Source organism: Gymnoscopelus microlampas, assembly GCF_963454915.1.
Source record: "Gymnoscopelus microlampas genome assembly, chromosome: 20".
NCBI lineage: Eukaryota > Metazoa > Chordata > Actinopteri > Myctophiformes > Myctophidae > Gymnoscopelus > Gymnoscopelus microlampas.
The window spans coordinates 47,120,891-47,141,442 of NC_139957.1; the positions used below are offsets into that span (position 1 = coordinate 47,120,891).

The 20,552-nt window shown below is 40.4% G+C and overlaps 1 protein-coding gene across 5 annotated transcripts in view; it reads right to left on the bottom strand.

The window, feature by feature from the left end:
- Window positions 1–13,977: 13,977 nt before the first annotated feature.
- The window catches only part of nrxn3a (neurexin 3a), a gene marked incomplete at its 3' end in the record, with an annotated part of 238,564 nt that continues 231,989 nt past the window's right edge, over window positions 13,978–20,552 (bottom strand). For all 5 annotated transcript variants that reach the window (XM_084045369.1, XM_084045370.1, XM_084045368.1 and 2 more), the window contains one exon: window positions 13,978–14,300. In XM_084045369.1, the coding sequence (XP_083901495.1) occupies window positions 13,978–14,300 (323 nt within the window). The remainder of the gene's footprint in view (window positions 14,301–20,552) is intronic.

The window sequence follows — 20,552 nt, forward strand, 5'->3', positions numbered from 1 at the left end:
TACATCTCAGAGGCAAATATTATACTTTTACTCCACTACTTTAGTTACTAGTTACTTTTCAGATATAAATTATATACATTATAAAACATACATTAACCACTTTAGCCTTATTTTAGACATAGGCTATTTGAAAATAGCCGATCTACAAGCTCACAACGCGTCGCATCGCGACGTGTTGTGAGCTTGTAGATCTGCTATTTTCAAATATTTAGTACTTTTACTTTTGATACTTTAAGTATAGGATGCCAATATTTTGTACTTTTACTCAAGTACATTTTTAATTGTGGACTTTTACTTGTAACAGAGTATTTTAATATTGCAGTATTGGTACTTTTACTTAAGTAAAGAATTTTTGTACTTTTTCCACCACTGACAACTGTACCCCTTATGTGTCTTAGTAAATCAGTGATATACAGTATCTGAGACATGAGACATTCAGTAATTGAGTCTTAACGTAAAAAATTAAAAGATTGCCACAGACTCAGACACATTGATGACCCTCAGCCTGTATAGGGCATGGCAGTGGCGGCCATTTTCTGGTTCCACTCTAAAATAGTCAATGCATTTTTCCCATTGACATTTCTAAAAATATTTATTTCAATTATTTTAAGCCTAGAATCAAGCCGTCTTGGTGAATCATGACCATAAAACGTTTGATTTTGTGGAGAAAAAAAAATTGAGAAAATGGCAAAACAAAGGGTATTTATTAAATATACTATATCATATAACTAAATATAAAATAAAATAAAATCACAGAAAAAAAAAATATGGTCATGATTCACCAGGACCCCGGATGGCTTGATTCTAGGCTTAAATGAATTATATAAATAGTTTTGGAAATGTCAATGGGAAAAATGCATTGACTATCTTGGAGTGGAACCAGAAAATGGCCGCCACTGCTATGCCCTATTGAGGTACAGAGTTTTTTTTTTTTGTTGTCATTTCTTAGTTGTCCATCGTCTTGTTTGTCTTGTTTGGTTGTTTTTACCAGAGCCCTCCCGGTTAGCCTTCGGGTAGCCTTCGGGCTGGGGGCCATGTGTGCCATGTTGTTTTTTTACTCAGCAAGTCATTTGAGATCCCTCTAACCCAGCGAGTGTATAGGTGACCACACAGGACTCCCAGTGCACTAAGCAGAGTGCACTTTGTGTTTACCCTCGTGTGCTCCACGCTGAACGAGCATGAGATGTCTTGACCCGGCGAGAGGTACAGTAAGTAATACAACACATACAGCCCTGTCTACATCCCATCTGAAGGGGTCTAATTCGGGTCTAATTCGGTTCTATTTGACCAAAACTTTGTAGTGGAGTAATTATTTTTGTTCACCATTGTGTCACTACCGAAACGAAAGTTAAATCCGAAAAAATCACTAAGTCTGGAGGCCAAAATCGGCCCCCCCAAAAACCTGTTAGGAGTACGTTTCAGGCAATTTAGAGTTGATTGGTAGTACTTTGTAGTGGAGTAATTTTTTCTTTCACCATTGTGTCACTACCGAAACGAAAGTTAAATCCGAAAAAATCACTAAGGTATTCTCTAAAATTCAAATGGTAGCCGATATGTCCTAAGTAGGCCGAACGTTGTAGAGTTGGAACGGAGTTTGTAGCTAAAAGTATGAAGGACTAGTTAGGGGTCAAAAAACGGGCCGAATATGTAGTGACAATAACGTCAGTGTGCTCGCTAAGTATATACTGTATATATACTTTAACAGTATATACTTTAACAACCAACAGCCTCAAATCACTCTAAGATTGCCACATTGTTGACCTGACCTGGAATCGTATCCAGGACCTAGACCTATGGTTCACCAGGCAGGCCCACTAACCACTCAGCTATGGCACTCTGATTAACATCATGTCAGAAAATGAAAGGAAACAAAAGTCTGACTATACTGAGTCAGAGTCAAGCTTTACAAAATGTAAGTTGTGTAAAAAAAAGTCTGACTATACTAAGTTGTTATTTGTTTGTTTAAGTCAGGCTATACTCTACTCAGAGTCATAAGTTTACAAAATGTACTAAAGTACAGTGAACGTCTGTGCGGTTTGTCTTCATCACTGAAAATAACGTACATGTAAACAGATATAAAACTGCTGTCATGTGCAGTTGGGGTGAAGAAACACAACCATTTCACTCCTAATAGTACCTATTTGATTTGACATCCTGACTTGCTGCTGTGGCTGAGGCTTGAACCTGTTACCTGCGGCTCACTAGTCAGTGCCTCTATCCATTCACCTACAGCTGTTTCCTGGGAATCTGTGGTTCTAAAACGTTTTGTCGTCAACCCTTACCCCTGTCGATCCAATTATTAGCAATTGTACCCTCTGTCTCCTTTCCATCCTCCAACCACACATCCCTGGCATAAATGACCTGAAAAAGACAGCACAAACATGTTAGTGCAATATCAGAAAATAAATGACGTGAACCACGTGAACCATAGCCAACAAGCCTTTTCTGTCATTATCTACTTGCTCTTCAATCCACAGTGGGCCACCACAGATCCAGTGGTGGCCCACAGGTGTAAGAGCCTGACTGAGAAACAGAAGGTTATGAGTTCGAAGGTTATGAGTTCGATTCTTAATCCTGATATTGTGTGAAATTTAAATAACTATATAGATATATTATTTTTATGGTTATCATTTATGTTTTAAATGTACATCTCTTTCATGGAGGGCCCTGGTACTAGATCTTTTCACATTGGGGTCAATTTGGACAACAAAATGTTTTAGAACCACAGATTCCAAGGAGACCACTGTAGGTGAATGGATAGAATGACTGACTAGTGAGCCAAAGGTACCAGGTTCAAGGCTCAACTATGGCATCAAGTCAGCTACCAGGTTCAAGGCTCAACTATGGCATCAAGTCAGGATGTCCCTGAGCAAGACATTTCAAACTGTTCCTCTGAGGGCAGACATCAACTGTGTAAAGCTGAATTTCCCCCAAAGGATCAATTAGGTATTATTATTAGGAGTGAAATGGTCCAACTGCACAGGACAGCAGTTTTATGTCTGGTTACATGTATGGAGACAAACCGCAGACACAACAAGTCTTACTTAAACAAATAATAATTATTTAAACTTTTTTCATTTTTTTACACAACTTGTATTTTGTAAAGCTTGACTTTCCTTTCATATTCAAACATTATTTTAATCACAGTGCCGTGGCTAGTGGATCTGCCTGGTGAACCAGAGGTCCTGGGTACCATTTCAGGTCAACAATGTGTGTGCCTTAGAATGATTTGAGACTGCTTTCCTTTCATATTCAAACATTATTTTAATCACAGTGCCGTGGCTAGTGGATCTGCCTGGTGAACCAGGTCAACAATGTGTGTGCCTTAGAATGATTTGAGACTGCTTTCCTTTCATATTCAAACATTATTTTAATCACAGTGCCGTGGCTAGTGGATCTGCCTGGTGAACCAGAGGTCCTGGGTACCATTTCAGGTCAACAATGTGTGTGCCTTAGAATGATTTGAGACTGCTAGTTGTTAAAGTGCAGAGGACACATTTCACATATGTACATAACAGTATATACTTAACGAGCACACTGATGTTACTGTCACTACTTATTCTGCCAGTTTTTTTTACATCTAACTCCTTCATACGTTTAGCTACAAACTTCATTCCAACTCTACAACATATTCAAACTCAGTACTTGAGTCAAAATATAGACACCCCTGGTAACAGCCTCAAATCACTCTAAGATTGCCACATTGTTGACCTGACCTGAAATCGTACCCAGGACATCCAGGACCTTTGGTTCACCAGGCAGGACCTTTGGTTCACCAGGCAGGCCCACTAACCACTCAGCTATGGCACTCTGATTAACATCAGAAAATGAAAGGAAGCAAAAGTCTGACTATACTGAGTCAGAGTCAAGCTTTACAAAATGTAAGTTGTGTAAAAAAAAGTCTGACTATACTAAGTTGTTATTTGTTTGTTTAAGTCAGGCTATACTCTACTCAGAGTCATAAGTTTAAAGTCTGACTATACTAAGTTGTTATTTGTTTGTTTAAGTCAGGCTATACTCTACTCAGAGTCATAAGTTTACAAAATGTACTAAAGTAGAGTGAACGTCTGTGCGGTTTGTCTCCATCACTGAAAATCACGTACATGTAAACAGATATAAAACTGCTGTCCTGTGCAGTTGGGGTGAAAAAACACAACCATTCTACTCCTAATAATACCTATTTGATTTGACATCCTGACATCCTGACTTGCTGCTGTGGCTGAGCCTTGAACCTGTTACCTGCGGGTCACTAGTCAGTGACTATCCATTCATTCACCTACAGCTTTTTCCTTGAAATATGTGGTTCTAAAACATTTTGTTGTCAACCCCCCAAATTGACATGTATTTTGGGCAGTGGACCCCAATGTGAAAAGTAACATTTATTTAAGTTATTTGAAAAGTAACATTTATTTAAGTTATTTGTCTTGTTTGTTGTTCAAGTCAAAGCACCAGGAAGGCTGTATTTTTTGGCCAACAGTTAGCTCAATGGGTTGAGATGCAGTATTCATGATCCAGAGGCCATGAGTTCAAGTTCAAATCCCACTGGTGTCTTTACTGTGATGCTTTCCTTTGCAGACTGGCTTCAAGAAGATCAAGTGAAAAACACCAGGAAGGCTGTATTTGTCATCCAACTGCTTAGCTCAATGGGTTGAGGTGCAGTAGAGCGTCTGTCCAATAACATGACTTGACTGGGTTCGATTCCCACTCGAGTCAAGTGTCCCCGGTAACTTGGGGCGACGGATAAATTGACTGATATCGACTGATATCCTTATTGACTGATATCCTTAGTGATGCTTCCCTTTGCAGACTAACTTCTAGAAAAACAAGTTATAACCACCAGGAAACCTATAACTCTCAGCCAACAGCATAGCTCAACTGGTAGAGTCTCCAATAACATGACTTGACTTGGTTCGATTCCCACTCGAGTCAAGTGTCCCCGGTAACTTGGGGCGACGGATAAATTGACTGATATCGACTGATATCCTTATTGACTGATATCCTTAGTGATGCTTCCCTTTGCAGACTAACTTCTAGAAAAACAAGTTATAACCACCAGGAAACCTATAACTCTCAGCCAACAGCATAGCTCAACTGGTAGAGTCTCCAATAACATGACTTGACTTGGTTCGATTCCCACTCGAGTCAAGTGTCCCCGGTAACTTGGGGCACTTGACTCAAGTGGGAATCGATCCAAGTCATGTTATTGGACAGACGCTCTACTGCATCTCAACCCATTGAGCTAAGCAGTTGGATGACAAATACAGCATGACAAATACAGCCTTCCTGGTGTTTTTCACTTGATCTTCTGGAAGCCAGTCTGCAAAGGAAAGCATCACAGTAAAGATTTAAGCTATGCGTTGAAGCTATGCTGTTGGCTGAAAGTTACAGGTTTCCTGGCTGAAAGTTACAGGTTTCCTGGTGGTTATAACTTGTTTATTTATTTTTTTAGAATTAACTAAACTTGACTTGGTTCGAGTCAAGTGCCCCAAGTTACCGGGGACACTTGACTCGAGTGGGAATCGAACCCAGTCAAGTCATGTTATTGGACAGACGCTCTACTGCACCTCAACCCATTGAGCTAAGCAGTTGGATGACAAATACAGCCTTCCTGGTGTTTTTCACTTGATCTTCTTGAAGCCAGTCTGCAAAGGAAAGCATCACAGTAAAGACACCAGTGGGATTTGAACTTGAACTCCAGTGGGATTTGAACTTGAACTCATGGCCTCTGGATCATGAATACTGCATCTCAACCCATTGAGCTAACTGTTGGCCAAAAAATACAGCCTTCCTGGTGCTTTGACTTGAACAACAAACAAGACAAATAACTTAAATAAATGTTACTTTTCAAATAACTTAAATAAATGTTACTTTTCACATTGGGGTCCACTGCCCAAAATACATGTCAATTTGGGGGGTTGACAACAAAATGTTTTAGAACCACATATTTCAAGGAAAAAGCTGTAGGTGAATGAATGGATAGTCACTGACTAGTGACCCGCAGGTAACAGGTTCAAGGCTCAGCCACAGCAGCAAGTCAGGATGTCAGGATGTCAAATCAAATAGGTATTATTAGGAGTAGAATGGTTGTGTTTTTTCACCCCAACTGCACAGGACAGCAGTTTTATATCTGTTTACATGTACGTGATTTTCAGTGATGGAGACAAACCGCACAGACGTTCACTCTACTTTAGTACATTTTGTAAACTTATGACTCTGAGTAGAGTATAGCCTGACTTAAACAAACAAATAACAACTTAGTATAGTCAGACTTTAAACTTAAGACTCTGAGTAGAGTATAGCCTGACTTAAACAAACAAATAACAACTTAGTATAGTCAGACTTTTTTTTACACAACTTACATTTTGTAAAGCTTGACTCTGACTCAGTATAGTCAGACTTTTGCTTCCTTTCATTTTCTGATGTTAATCAGAGTGCCATAGCTGAGTGGTTAGTGGGCCTGCCTGGTGAACCAAAGGTCCTGCCTGGTGAACCAAAGGTCCTGGATGTCCTGGGTACGATTTCAGGTCAGGTCAACAATGTGGCAATCTTAGAGTGATTTGAGGCTGTTACCAGGGGTGTCTATATTTTGACTCAAGTACTGAGTTTGAATATGTTGTAGAGTTGGAATGAAGTTTGTAGCTAAACGTATGAAGGAGTTAGATGTAAAAAAAACTGGCAGAATAAGTAGTGACAGTAACATCAGTGTGCTCGTTAAGTATATACTGTTATGTACATATGTGAAATGTGTCCTCTGCACTTTAACAACTAGCAGTCTCAAATCATTCTAAGGCACACACATTGTTGACCTGAAATGGTACCCAGGACCTCTGGTTCACCAGGCAGATCCACTAGCCACGGCACTGTGATTAAAATAATGTTTGAATATGAAAGGAAAGTCAAGCTTTACAAAATACAAGTTGTGTAAAAAAATGAAAAAAGTTTAAATAATTATTATTTGTTTAAGTAAGACTTGAATAAGTTGTGTCTGCGGTTTGTCTCCATACATGTAACCAGACATAAAACTGCTGTCCTGTGCAGTTGGACCATTTCACTCCTAATAATAATACCTAATTGATCCTTTGGGGGAAATTCAGCTTTACACAGTTGATGTCTGCCCTCAGAGGAGCAGTTTGAAATGTCTTGCTCAGGGACATCCCGACTTGATGCCATAGTTGAGCCTGGAACCTGGTACCTTTGGCTCACTAGTCAGTCATTCTATCCATTCACCTACAGTGGTCTCCTTGGAATCTGTGGTTCTAAAACATTTTGTTGTCCAAATTGACCCCAATGTGAAAAGATCTAGTACCAGGGCCCTCCATGAAAGAGATGTACATTTAAAACATAAATGATAACCATAAAAAGAATCTATCTATATAGTTATTTAAATTTCACACAATATCAGGATTAAGAATCAAACTCATAACCTTCTGTTTCTCAGTCAGGCTCTTACACCTGTGGGCCACCACTGGATCTGTGGTGGCCCACTGTGGATTGAAGAGCAAGTAGATAATGACAGAAAAGGCTTGTTGGCTATGGTTCACGTCATTTATTTTCTGATATTGCACTAACATGTTTGTGCTGTCTTTTTCAGGTCATTTATGCCAGGGATGTGTGGTTGGAGGATGGAAAGGAGACAGAGGGTACAATTGCTAATAATTGGATCGACAGGGGTAAGGGTTGACGACAAAACGTTTTAGAACCACAGATTCCCAAGAAACAGCTGTAGGTGAATGGATAGAGGCACTGACTAGTGAGCCGCAGGTAACAGGTTCAAGCCTCAGCCACAGCAGCAAGTCAGGATGTCAAATCAAATAGGTACTATTAGGAGTGAAATGGTTGTGTTTCTTCACCCCAACTGCACATGACAGCAGTTTTATATCTGTTTACATGTACGTTATTTTCAGTGATGAAGACAAACCGCACAGACGTTCACTGTACTTTAGTACATTTTGTAAACTTATGACTCTGAGTAGAGTATAGCCTGACTTAAACAAACAAATAACAACTTAGTATAGTCAGACTTTTTTTTACACAACTTACATTTTGTAAAGCTTGACTCTGACTCAGTATAGTCAGACTTTTGTTTCCTTTCATTTTCTGACATGATGTTAATCAGAGTGCCATAGCTGAGTGGTTAGTGGGCCTGCCTGGTGAACCATAGGTCTAGGTCCTGGATACGATTCCAGGTCAGGTCAACAATGTGGCAATCTTAGAGTGATTTGAGGCTGTTGGTTGTTAAAGTATATACTGTTAAAGTATACATACAGTATATACTTAGCGAGCACACTGACGTTATTGTCACTACATATTCGGCCCGTTTTTTGACCCCTAACTAGTCCTTCATACTTTTAGCTACAAACTCCGTTCCAACTCTACAACGTTCGGCCTACTTAGGACATATCGGCTACCATTTGAATTTTAGAGAATACCTTAGTGATTTTTTCGGATTTAACTTTCGTTTCGGTAGTGACACAATGGTGAAAGAAAAAATTACTCCACTACAAAGTACTACCAATCAACTCTAAATTGCCTGAAACGTACTCCTAACAGGTTTTTGGGGGGACGATTTTGGCCTCCACACTTAGTGATTTTTTCGGATTTAACATTCGTTTCGGTAGTGACACAATGGTGAACAAAAAAATAAAAAAATGACTCCAGTACAAAGTTTTGGGGGGGACGATTTTGGCCTCTAAACTTAGTGATTTTTTCGGATTTAACGTTCGGTAGTGACACTAAAACGTTTCGGTAGTGACACAATGGTGAAAAAAAATTACTCCACAACAAAGTACTACCAATCAACTCTAAATTGCCTGAAACGTACTCCTAACAGGTTTTTGGGGGAACAATTTTTTTTCTGTTTTCGTCACTACCGAAACGGAAAAAAAAAATCACAAAAAAATCACTACCAATCAGCTTTAAATTGCCTGAAACGTGCTCCTAACAGGTTTTTGGGGGAACAATTATTTTTTCGTTTCGGTAGCGTCACTACTGAAACGGAAAAAAAAAATCACAAAAAAGTCACCACCAATCAGTTTTAAATAGCCTGAAACGTGCTCCTAACAGGTTTTTGGGGGAACATTTTTTTTTCTGTTTTCGTCACTCGTCACTTTTCGTCACTACCGAAACGGGGAAAAAAAATCACAAAAAAGTCACTACCAATCAGCTTTAAATTGCCTGAAACGTGCTCCTAACAGGTTTTTGGGGTAACATTTTTTTCTTCGTTTCGGTAGCGTCACTACCGAAACGGAAAAAAAAAATCACAAAAAAGTCACTACCATTCAGCTTTAAATTGCCTGAAACGTGCTCCTAACAGGTTTTTGGGGGGACAATTTTTTTTCTGTTTTCGTCACTCGTCACTTTTCGTCACTACCGAAACGGAAAAAAAAAATCACAAAAAAATCAGTACCAATCAGCTTTAAATTGCCTGAAACGTGCTCCTAACAGGTTTTTGGGGGAACAATTTTTTTTTCGTTTCGGTAGCGTCACTACCGAAACGGAAAAAAAAATCACAAAAAAGTCACTACCAATCAGCTTTAAATTGCCTGAAACGTGCTCCTAACAGGTTTTTGGGGGGACAATTTTGGCCTCCACACTTAGTGATTTTTTCGGATTTATCTTTCGTTTCGGTAGTGACACCATGGTGATTTTTTTTTTACTCCACTACAAAGTACTACCAATCTATCTTTCGTTTCGGTAGTGACACCATGGTGATTTTTTTTTTACTCCACTACAAAGTACTACCAATCAATCTAAATTGCCTGAAACGTGCTCCTAACAGGTTTTTGGGGGAACAATTTGTTTTTCGTTTCGGTAGTGACACCATTGTGTCACTACCGAAACGAAAAAAAAAAATACTAAGTCCAGAGCTCGATGAATGTTAGGGACCAAAAAAAAAGTCACTACCAATCAACTTTAAATTTTTCTGAAACGTACTCCTAACAGGTTTTTGGGGGAACAATTTTTTTTTCGTTTCGGTAGTGACACCATTGTGTCACTACCGAAACGGAAAAAAAATGACTAAGTCCAGAGCTCGATGAATGTTAGGGACCAAAAAAAAAGTCACTACCAATCACCGAGTGCCGCGCTATGAGCTTGTAGATCTGCTATTTTAGAAATATCGTTATTTTTTTTGCAAATCTTGAGATTTGAGTTTCAAAAGCGAACATTTGTAACTCAAATCTTTGCTTCTGGGGGATTTAACAGTTTTTTGAAAAAACTTATGTCGCCATAATATCAGTGGTTCTTTTTTCCATGTCAAGGACCCCCAAAATGACATGTATTTAGCCACGGACCCCCATCTAAAAATATATGTTTCAGGGACCCCCCGGAAGCAAAGATTTGAGTTAAAATTTTTCGCTTTAAAACAATATATATTAAAAGATTTGCACACATTTTCACAACTTTTCAAAAATAGCAGATCTACAAGCTTTTTAGCTCAAATCAAAAAGTGACACAGATGCTTCTTCAGGGCTTCAAGGGTTAAAACATCCCTCTACTGAGGGACAAAGTTGGACTGATGAAATATCGCTACTGTAATCAATTAATATAATACAACTTGGTAATTAATGAACATACTTACAGCACATTACTTCAAACTATAACGTATCAGACCACACCCAGTTCAGACACACATTGAGACACATTTGAGTAGATTTTTTGTATTTATTGCCAAGCAATTTTGTGAAAAATTAAATATGAAAAAAGTAATAAAAATAATAGAAAAGAAAATATATGTTCATTTAACAAAACAAAAAAAATGTAAAACTTCAATATGAACCAATAACCAAGTATGTGATAACAATGGCATACACACTGACAATCCTCAGTGTTAATTAACTCCAGGTGTACAAATGGATCCCAAATGGAACTGTAACTCTGAGAGTGTGCAGATGGAACTAAATGGACCCTTACGGGTCATTTGTTTGTCTCAGAGTTACATTAACACTCAGGATTGTTGTAGTGGGGAATGGAAATGCAGAATGGTAACACAATCACAAAAAACATTTAAGACACAAAAACAATGAATAGAAGGAGGGACAAATGCACCAGGGTTATAATAGTTAAATAAATCTAACAAAATTAAAATAAACTAAATTGACAAAACATTTTAGTTAACTGAAATAAAAGAAAATGACAACAACTAACTGAAAGCGTATTGTGTGTTTACAGTAAAATCATAGAGAACATGTCCTTTAGTCTTTGTCAATATTTATTCCATGTCATTTAGCTGTACCAATTTTTAGCCCTATTGTGAAAAAAATCTAAACTCTTTAAAAATTGTGAAGATATCAGATCTAGAAGCTCACAACGTGTTGCGATGCGACACTTTGTGAGCTTGCAGATCTGATATTTTATATATTTTTTATCTCAGCTTTTGGAATCTCACCCCCCGATTCTCCCATAGTACAAAAAAAAAAGAACTGAAACAAACACAAAAACTTGTTTAAAGATAATAAGAAACTAAACTAAATTATATAGCCCACTTAAAGGAGTAGTTCACCCCCAAGAATACTTATTTTCTATCAATTACACACCCCATGAAGCATTGAATATGGAGATTTCTTAGTTTGTGTCGCATTCCTAGGCCAATAATTTGATGACCCGGCCATCGGTCAGTATCACATTATTGGCTCAGGAATGTGACCAAAACAAAAAAAAAATCCACATGAATTCAAGGCTTCATGGGGTGTGTAATTGATAGAAAATAAGTATTTTTTTTAGGGTGAACTCCTCCTTTATTTTTTTAAATAATCTAACCTAAAGTGAAATTGAAAATATAAACTAAAATAAAAAACAAAAATAAAAAATCTAAACGATAACAACCTTGAGCTGACCTCTGACCTCCCCACCATCCACTCACGTCACGTCCGTCTTCCAGGTCTTAAGTTTTTAAGCGTTTCATTTTTATTTTTATTCTCTTTCAGATAGAAATGACACCAGAGCGTTAATACACCCAGTACAACACACAGCAGAGAAGAGGGCATCTGGTTGTATTCTTTGCTGGACAAACTTTCAGAGCAGTTCAAATAACCATGCGACTTCAGAAACATCTCTAGGCTAAACAACATTATCTCTGTCCATCCTCTCTTCTTTGTACAAAATAGCCATTAATCTCTCTCTCTCTCTCTCTCTCTCTCTCTCTCTCTCTCTCTCTCTCTCTCTCTCTCTCTCTCTCTCTCTCTCTCTCTCTCTCTCTCTCTCTCTCTCTCTCTCTCTCTCTCTCTCTCTCTCTCTCTCTCTCTCTCTCTCTCTCTCTCTCTCTCTCTCTCTCTCTCCTTTTAACAGTTATAGATTTTCGTCATGAAATAACACGGATAAACCCATTTATGTTTCAATCTGTACAATAGAGGTACTAAAAAAGAGTTACAACTGTCATGGTATATACGTATATGTACAATATCTCTCTATACCTACAAAGTACGACGACTATGCATGTAATAAAATACTTGTTATGTAAACACATTTCTGGTGGTTTTTGACACAGTCGACCGTTGACAGCAACAGATAGAATTTTTCACACTTCTCACGTTAAGGTTTATTTTTCGTATAGACATCTGTTATAACAGTGTTATAGTACTGCATCTGTCGTCCTCCCCTTCCGTTAGAAAATAGAACCATATAGGCAATGAAACCGACATACAGAGGAGGTTTGCCAAAAGGTTACACGGCCCGCCCGCACAACATTAGACCTTCTTTTTTTTTTAACTGTTAAAGAGAACATTACTGTACGGTTTGTGGCGGACATTATTCTTTTTTTTCCCCAAGGGATGAGACAAAAAAAAAAAAAAAGATAAAAATTAATAAAAGTTTGAGGGCTGCAAAAAGTTCCGATCTGACGATGTAGGAGAAATCGTTTTTGGCCTCGTCGTCGAGAACAAGTGCGTCCAAGAAAACGGCCCCCAGGACTTGAACCGGGGGCCGTTTTTTAATGCGTCACTTTTTCACCGTGCCGAGCGCCGTCACGGTGCGCGGCACGGCTACCACAGACTCAGGATGGCATGCATTTTACAATCAGTTGCTTTGTTTTTTTTTTGTTTTTTTTGTTACTATTTTTCAAAACCGAGACAAGAGAAACCGACCACATCTCGCCATAAGCACACATTAGTATTATATATATATATTTTTTATCAGAGTCACTCTGTCAGACAATGAGAGTAATAGTTGTTGTTGTTGTTGAAATCAGAGCTAATAGATCCTACAAGATCTACCTTTAGCGACTTGGTTTCATTTGATACACAGTAATTGTATATATTTTTTTCTTTTGCTCAGAGCAAAAAAAAGAAAGAAAAAAAAGAAAACTAAAATAAGACACCACACTCGTATAATGTATAAACAATACAAATATTTGTCATATCCGTATATGGCAAGAGTTTTCTTTTTTTTTCTCCATCGACGTGTACAATGATTTAGTGTCCTGACCCACTCGTTGTTAAGCACTACATGTTGCTTACATGCTGAACATGGTCAAGATTATGAGCCTTTTTGTCATCATCAACAGGTTTACAAAAAGAAAACAAACGTTGTTTTTGTTTTGTTTTTATCGTTCAGTTTTAAACGCCAAGGATCACATAGCTCTAAAAGTCACCGTTAGGAGGATGATGTGGCTGTGAAATTATCTCTACGCTGATAAATCTCCCACCGGATTTACAAGAGTTTAAGGTCACTAAAAGTTTCGCTAGTTAGCCTTTTTCTCGGTAATGCTTACAATAGTAAGTGTGCTTTTATGTTACAGTGCATGGCATCAGTTCAGACCTGTCAGTCAGTCAGTCAAGTCAGCACGGGCGGAGTATGAGGTTCAAAAGTTCCACGTTTTTTTATATACCATCGTTCGTCGTATAGCTCCTTTTGCGAGGAAACTGATAAATAAATGTTCTCTCAAACGTTCGCGCGCTTCTCTCTATCTCACGTATAACACTCTCTCTCTCTCTCTTTCTCGCGCAAGCAGGCTGGGCGAGCGAGCGAGCGAGCGTCTCTCTCTCACACGTAGTACTCCTTGTCCTTGTTTTTCTGCTTCTTGTTGCCGCCCTTGGCGCCGTGCGGCTTGTCCTTGCAGGCGGCGCCGTTGCTCTGCGACGTCACGGCCGAGTTGGTGATGTAGTTGCGGCTCTCGTCCACCAGGTAGGAGCCCTCGTCCCTGTTCCTGTACTTGTACATGGCGTACAGCAGGATGAGGATGCACAGGGCGGCGGCCGCCACGATGCCGACGACCATCCCGGTGGTGCTGCTAGCCTCGCGGACCACCTCCGACGGCCCGCCGCCCGCCGACGGGACTCGCCTGACGCCCGGCTGGGTGGGGAGTGCTGTGGGTACATTATGGGACATGAAGGGGGAGGTTATTAAGGGGGAGCCCCTGGGCTTGGCGCGGCCTAGCTCGACGGACGCGGCGGCGGTAGCAGTGGGGCGCGGCGCTAGCTCGGGGCGGCGCCGGCGGGGTTGCGTTAGCGTTTCGCGGCTATTGGTTTTGCCGGCCGGCCGTTTGGCTCCGGCGGTTGAGGCAGCGGCGGTGGTGGTGGTGGCAGCGGTGCGGCTCTGGTCGGGGGCTGTCGGCCTGGCGCGGCCGCTGCCGGAGGAGGGTGGGTGTTTGTTTGGTCTAAAAGGAGGAGGAGGAGGAGGAGAAGAAGTCCCGCTGTCCCGCCCGGGGGGCGCGGCACCGGCGGCGGCGGTAGCACCGGCACCGTGAGCTCGCCGGCGGCCGCCCGCTTCACCGCCCGGCCGCCCGGAGGACGACAACAACAAGGTCTCATCTGTTACCGGGGAGAAGGTGCGGTAAAAATGGGAGTCGTCATCGGAAGGTTGGGGCGGGTTCGAAGAGTCGAACGCGTCCCCAGAGCCACGCCCCGATCTCACCAAGCCATCATCATCATCACCATCATCATCATCACAATCATGGCCGCCTCGGTCCGACAAGCAAGGTGCCCCCGCCTCAGTGGCCACGGACAGGGACTCTTTGGCGGTCTCGTTAATGGTGAGGGGTGGGTGGTGGTGGGGGGTTGTTGGGGGGAGGGGGATGGAGGGGGGTGCACGAGGAGCTACAGAGGAGGGGGGCTCTAACAACGGATCCTCAACAAGGGGCGGGATCACTAATTCACCTCCTGGTGGGTGGGGTGTGGGGGGGGGGCAGAGACAGGGAGACACGTTAGAAAGATTATAAGGACATTTTGGTCAAAACGGGGGTGAGGGGTGTCCGTTTTCTACGCCATTTTCGGGAGATGACAGGGACGGTTAAATTCTGAGGGGGGAGAGTGTGTGTGTGTCCCCCCAAAGAGAATTCTGAGGGTGAGCGTATCTAGGTCATCTCCCGGAAATGGAATCCAGAAAACGAAGCTACCACTGAGTACGCAGCAGGCAGACATTACAACACAAACACTGAGTACGCAGCAGGCAGACATTACAACACAAACACTGAGTACGCAGCAGGCAGACATTACAACACAAACACTGAGCAGACATTACAACACAAACACAATAAAACACACAAACTCACCGTTGAGTGAGAGTGAAAATCAAGACCAAACGACAACACCAAAGAAACCGAAAGCAAAGGAAAGAGGTTGAAGTTTCACCGACAACCTTTTAGCCTGATCCATACTTGGTTGCACGCGGGTGTCGCACTCCGAAAATATCAGATCTACAAGCTCACAATCAATGTGCAATGCATTGTGAGCTTGTAGATCCGATGTTCTCGATGCACGACAACGGCCAAGTATAAGTGAGTCTTTAAGGGTGTTTGTGGAGGGATGAGCCAGAATAGGATAAAGAAAAGGCTTTGATCATCAGCCTGTTGACATTTATTATTATTAAAAAATGTTGAACAATACGCATATATATATACGTATATATACGCATGTATCATCGTCGTAAATATTTCTATCAAAATACCTGATCAAATCAAAATGACTCTATAGCACGATTTAAACGTGTTCACTGGTGTCTTAGCACCAAACGAAAAAAGCAGATCTGCAAGCGCGTAGATCTGCAATGTCCTGTGTGGTGCAACTGACCACTCAGGCTCATGTGTAAGGTGTGTGGTCCTATAGATCTGGCTCCCCTCCCTGGCGGCCCACGACCTCTAGCCCGTCTCACGCATCTACAGCTTCCAAAATAGCAGCGTCATGAATGTTCACCCGTTTGTTTAGGCTACTAGCTACAATAGGATGCTAGCTACATCACCAGGCAGGTGTTTAGAATGCTAGCTAGCCTACATCACCAGGAAGGTGTTTAGGATGCTAGCTACATCACCAGGAAGGTGTTTAGGATGCTAGCTACATCACCAGGAAGGTGTTTAGGATGCTAGCTAGCCTACATCACCAGGAAGGTGTTTAGGATGCTAGCTACATCACCAGGCAGGTGTTTAGGATGCTAGCTACATCACCAGGCAGGTGTTTAGGATGCTAGCTAGCCTACATCACCAGGAAGGTGTTTAGGATGCTAGCTACATCACCAGGAAGGTGTTTAGGATGCTAGCTAGCCTACATCACCAGGAAGGTGTTTAGGATGCTAGCTACATCACCAGGAAGGTGTTTAGGATGCTAGCTACATCACCAGGCAGGTGTTTAGGATGCTAGCTAGCCTACATCACCAGGAAGGTGTTTAGGATGCTAGCTACATCACCAGGCAGGTGTTTAGGATGCTAGCTAGCCTACATCACCAGGAAGGTGTTTAGGATGCTAGCTACATCACCAGGAAGGTGTTTAGGATGCTAGCTGCATCACCAGGAAGGTGTTTAGGATGCTAGCTAGCCTACATCACCAGGAAGGTGTTTAGGATGCTAGCTACATCACCAGGAAGGTGTTTAGGATGCTAGCTACATCACCAGGAAGGTGTTTAGGATGCTAGCTACATCACCAGGAAGGTGTTTAGGATGCTAGCTACATCACCAGGCAGGTGTTTAGGATGCTAGCTACATCACCAGGAAGGTGTTTAGGATGCTAGCTACATCACCAGGAAGGTGTTTAGGATGCTAGCTACATCACCAGGAAGGTGTTTAGGATGCTAGCTACATCACCAGGCACACTAGGATTTCAGGCCATAGAAGGTGCAGTAGTGTCTTGCATGTGCTATAATAGCTTGCAAGACCCCCCCCCCCCCCCCTCCCCTATGATTCCATTTTAAATCAAATCCTCTGAGAGAGTTTTTCCACACTGTACTCACTCTACAAACTCCATATACTCTAGCGGAACATTAAAAAAGCTGGAATTTAGCCAATTTAAAGGCACACTAGACACACTTGTTGCTTCTTTACTCCTTAGTCTAAACGTAAGCCTTGATACTGTGCATACTTTATGTCAAAGTGAATTTTGGATCATACTGTAGGTCAAAGGGCAGTTCAGATCATACTTTATGTCAAAGTGCAGTTTGGATCGAACCAGCACACTCAAATGCTCCAATAAGATTTATTTTAACGTAGCTTGCTTGGGCTCTTCGTCGGGTCGAAAATGAATTTGACCTGACGAAGAGACCAGCCAAGAAATGTTGTCCATTAAACCATTTTGAGCACTAGAAATGTTTTTGAAAAAGTTGAAATGATAAAGGGCAAGACCACTTTGGTAGAAGTTTAGGTTGTGTATTTACCTTGCCATGATGTAACTCAAACCCAGTACTGTTTTTTTTTTTAATAAAAATGTTAACTTCCTGTTGATTTTGCTATTTTTATTAAGAAGAAAACCTGGACTGGATTTGCGGATCCAGATCCGGATCTTCAAATAGTAAAATCAACAGGAAGTTGACATTTTTATTAAAAAAACAAACAGTACTGGGTTTGCTGATGTTCTATATTGTCTGAATCAGCTTTGTTCGTGTTCGTTTACGTGCTAAAATAGTGACTTTGAGAGCTGTTTTACCGTACAATGTAAGTCAATGAGGAGCATATTTAGAATTATCAATTTCTAATCAATGGAGCAATTATTTTTGATTTCTTGTCCACCTTTGGAGTTACATCATGGCAAGGTAAATACACAACCCAAACCTCTACCAAAGTGGTCTTGCCCTTTAAGTGTTAAAACAGCAGTCATATGAGGTAATGTGCTGAGCAGCTGCCTGGTAACATAGGTTTAGAACAGGTTCCTCGTACATTTCTTAATGTACGAGGAAGGCTCAGAAAACAATCTATCATGCAGTAAAAACCCACATTCTTACTTTGAATGCAATGGATGTTATTGTGTAGCAGGACTATACATTAGAGTCGCTCTGGATTAAGAGCGTCTGCAAAATGCCTAAATTGTACAGTAGTTCACATCACTTAATGTTAACAGCCTCGCACTGTGACTGTTTTTGTCCTGCTGTGAGAATGAATCAAGTGGGTAGAAGTCAACTTACTGTAGTTTTGTATTTTGTTCTTGAACATTAATCCTCAGGGTGAACATTCAAAAAGGCCATTTTGTTTGCCAACATCCACTGGCATCAAGGCGCGCCTAACCATGCATATCCTATACATTCTATTCATGCAAATATCATATGAAACGTCAAGACATAAACATTACATCAAGGCACATTATTCTATAGACTTCACAAAACATTTATGTTCAAACACACATCACAGTAGCTACAGATCTAATGTTATATCATATGCTATATTAAGGCAAACATTCAAATGTTATCCTAAACGTTATACAAAGCTTACTTGAAGATGCAGTTTGTACTTTGTTCTAATTATATGTGCTATCTAAAATGACAATAGTGTTCAAGCCAAAGGCCTAAATGCATTGAGTTACAGCCACATAATTGGCTGATTAGAAATTGTGATGTAATGTAAATTTGGGCAGGCGTTCCCATGAAGTGGTCCGGTGAGTGCATATATATTTTTTACCATAGTGGGGGGGGAGAAATATTCATATCCCCCACCATCAAAAACGTACAAACTGCAACTTGAAGGAATAGTTCACCCAAATACTTACTTATTTTCTATCAATTACACAACCCATGAAGCCTTGAATTCATGGAGATTTTTAAATAATAGCCAATGATGTAATGACCGGGTGTATTTCCGGTAGGAGACTCAAAGAGACTCCTTTGAGTCTCCTACCGGATACATTAACATCTTTCTGCCGGGAATCAAATTATTGTCTCAGGAATGCAACAACAACTAAAAAATCTCCATGAATTCAATGGGTGTGTAATTGATAGAAAATAAGTCATTTTTGGGGTGAACTACTCCTTTAAAGCCGTTATACCCAATGAGGAAGAAGAAAGAAAGAATATCAATACCACACCGTTATGTGTCAACTTACATCAACAAATTGCCCGCATGGTTTTGGCATGAAGAAAATAATTTACAAAGGAAAGTTGTGTAAGAAGGTTCTTGGAATACGTGTCGGGGTAAAAAAAACAAAAAGGTACAGTTTCAACAGATCACTGTTAGCTTGTTGTTTCAGTCTAACCGTTAAGCAGGGATAAGAACATATATGTATACATTCACACCACAGAACATGAAAAATAAACTTCACCCATAATTCTGTTTTTTGTTTTTTTTCTCTCTTCAATAAATAATTCCAGGTTATCTTTCTCTCTCTCTCTCTCTCTCTCTCTCTCTCTCTCTTTACAAAAAAACTGTACATCTACAATTTTTTTCGTGTGTTAAATAGAATGTTTTTCTTTTTTTCCGATAAATATCTACAATCTCTAGTCATCAGATAGATGTTTTTCTTAAAATTTGTCCTTTTTGTTTCTTTAGGATGAATGGATTATGGCTGTACATAATTTGTCTTGTTTTTTTTTTCTTTACTTTTCTAAAGACGGGAAGAGGGAGGAGAGGTGAGGAGGAGGAGGAGGAGGAGAGGAAGGTGTGAGCCTATGAGGGAACCACATAGGTGATGAGGAGGAACATGAGGGTGATGGTGAGAGTCAGTTGCCATGTCCATGTAAAGGCTGAACGAAGCGGTCGGCCGGCATTAGAGCTTTTGGCTGTAAGGAAGGAGGATGGAGGATATACAGACAATGAGCATCTACATGCCCGTCTAAATACAAGGAAGAAATGAACAGAACAACTCTAGAGAGAAAACACACTGACAGAGGAGAAGGTTCTGACCAACCCTAAACTGCAACTTCTTAGCCATGCAGTTCACACATTTGGTTTAGGTTTTTTTTTTCTTTTCTTTTTGATTTCATCAACAATTCAGTGGATTTTTCATCTTGAAATAGATTTTTTTTAAATCTGTAAAAGAAAAAAAAAAAGAAGAAAGCAAAGGGATGTGGAACTGCTTCTCTTTGCCTAATGTTTGGGCTTCACTGAGCGTAAACGTTAGCATACGGATGGCAAACATCCATTTATTCGCCGTCGGTCGTCAATAGTTCATTAATGAAAGACTTTCATATTTTGTTTGTGAGCAGAGATAGACGCTCTAAAAACTCTTTAACGCGATACGATGTAGATCGTCTATTTCCAATATTTGATTTTTAATTATCTTTGGAAAATACAATGGTCAGAATAGGTCTGTCTGTGGGTTTTATAAATATTTAGCTAATGAAAAGTTAAAAAAAAATGTTTGTCATATAATATATTATAGAATATGTTTGCTACAATTACGTTACGCTCACATCCTCGAAAGTTTGGCAAG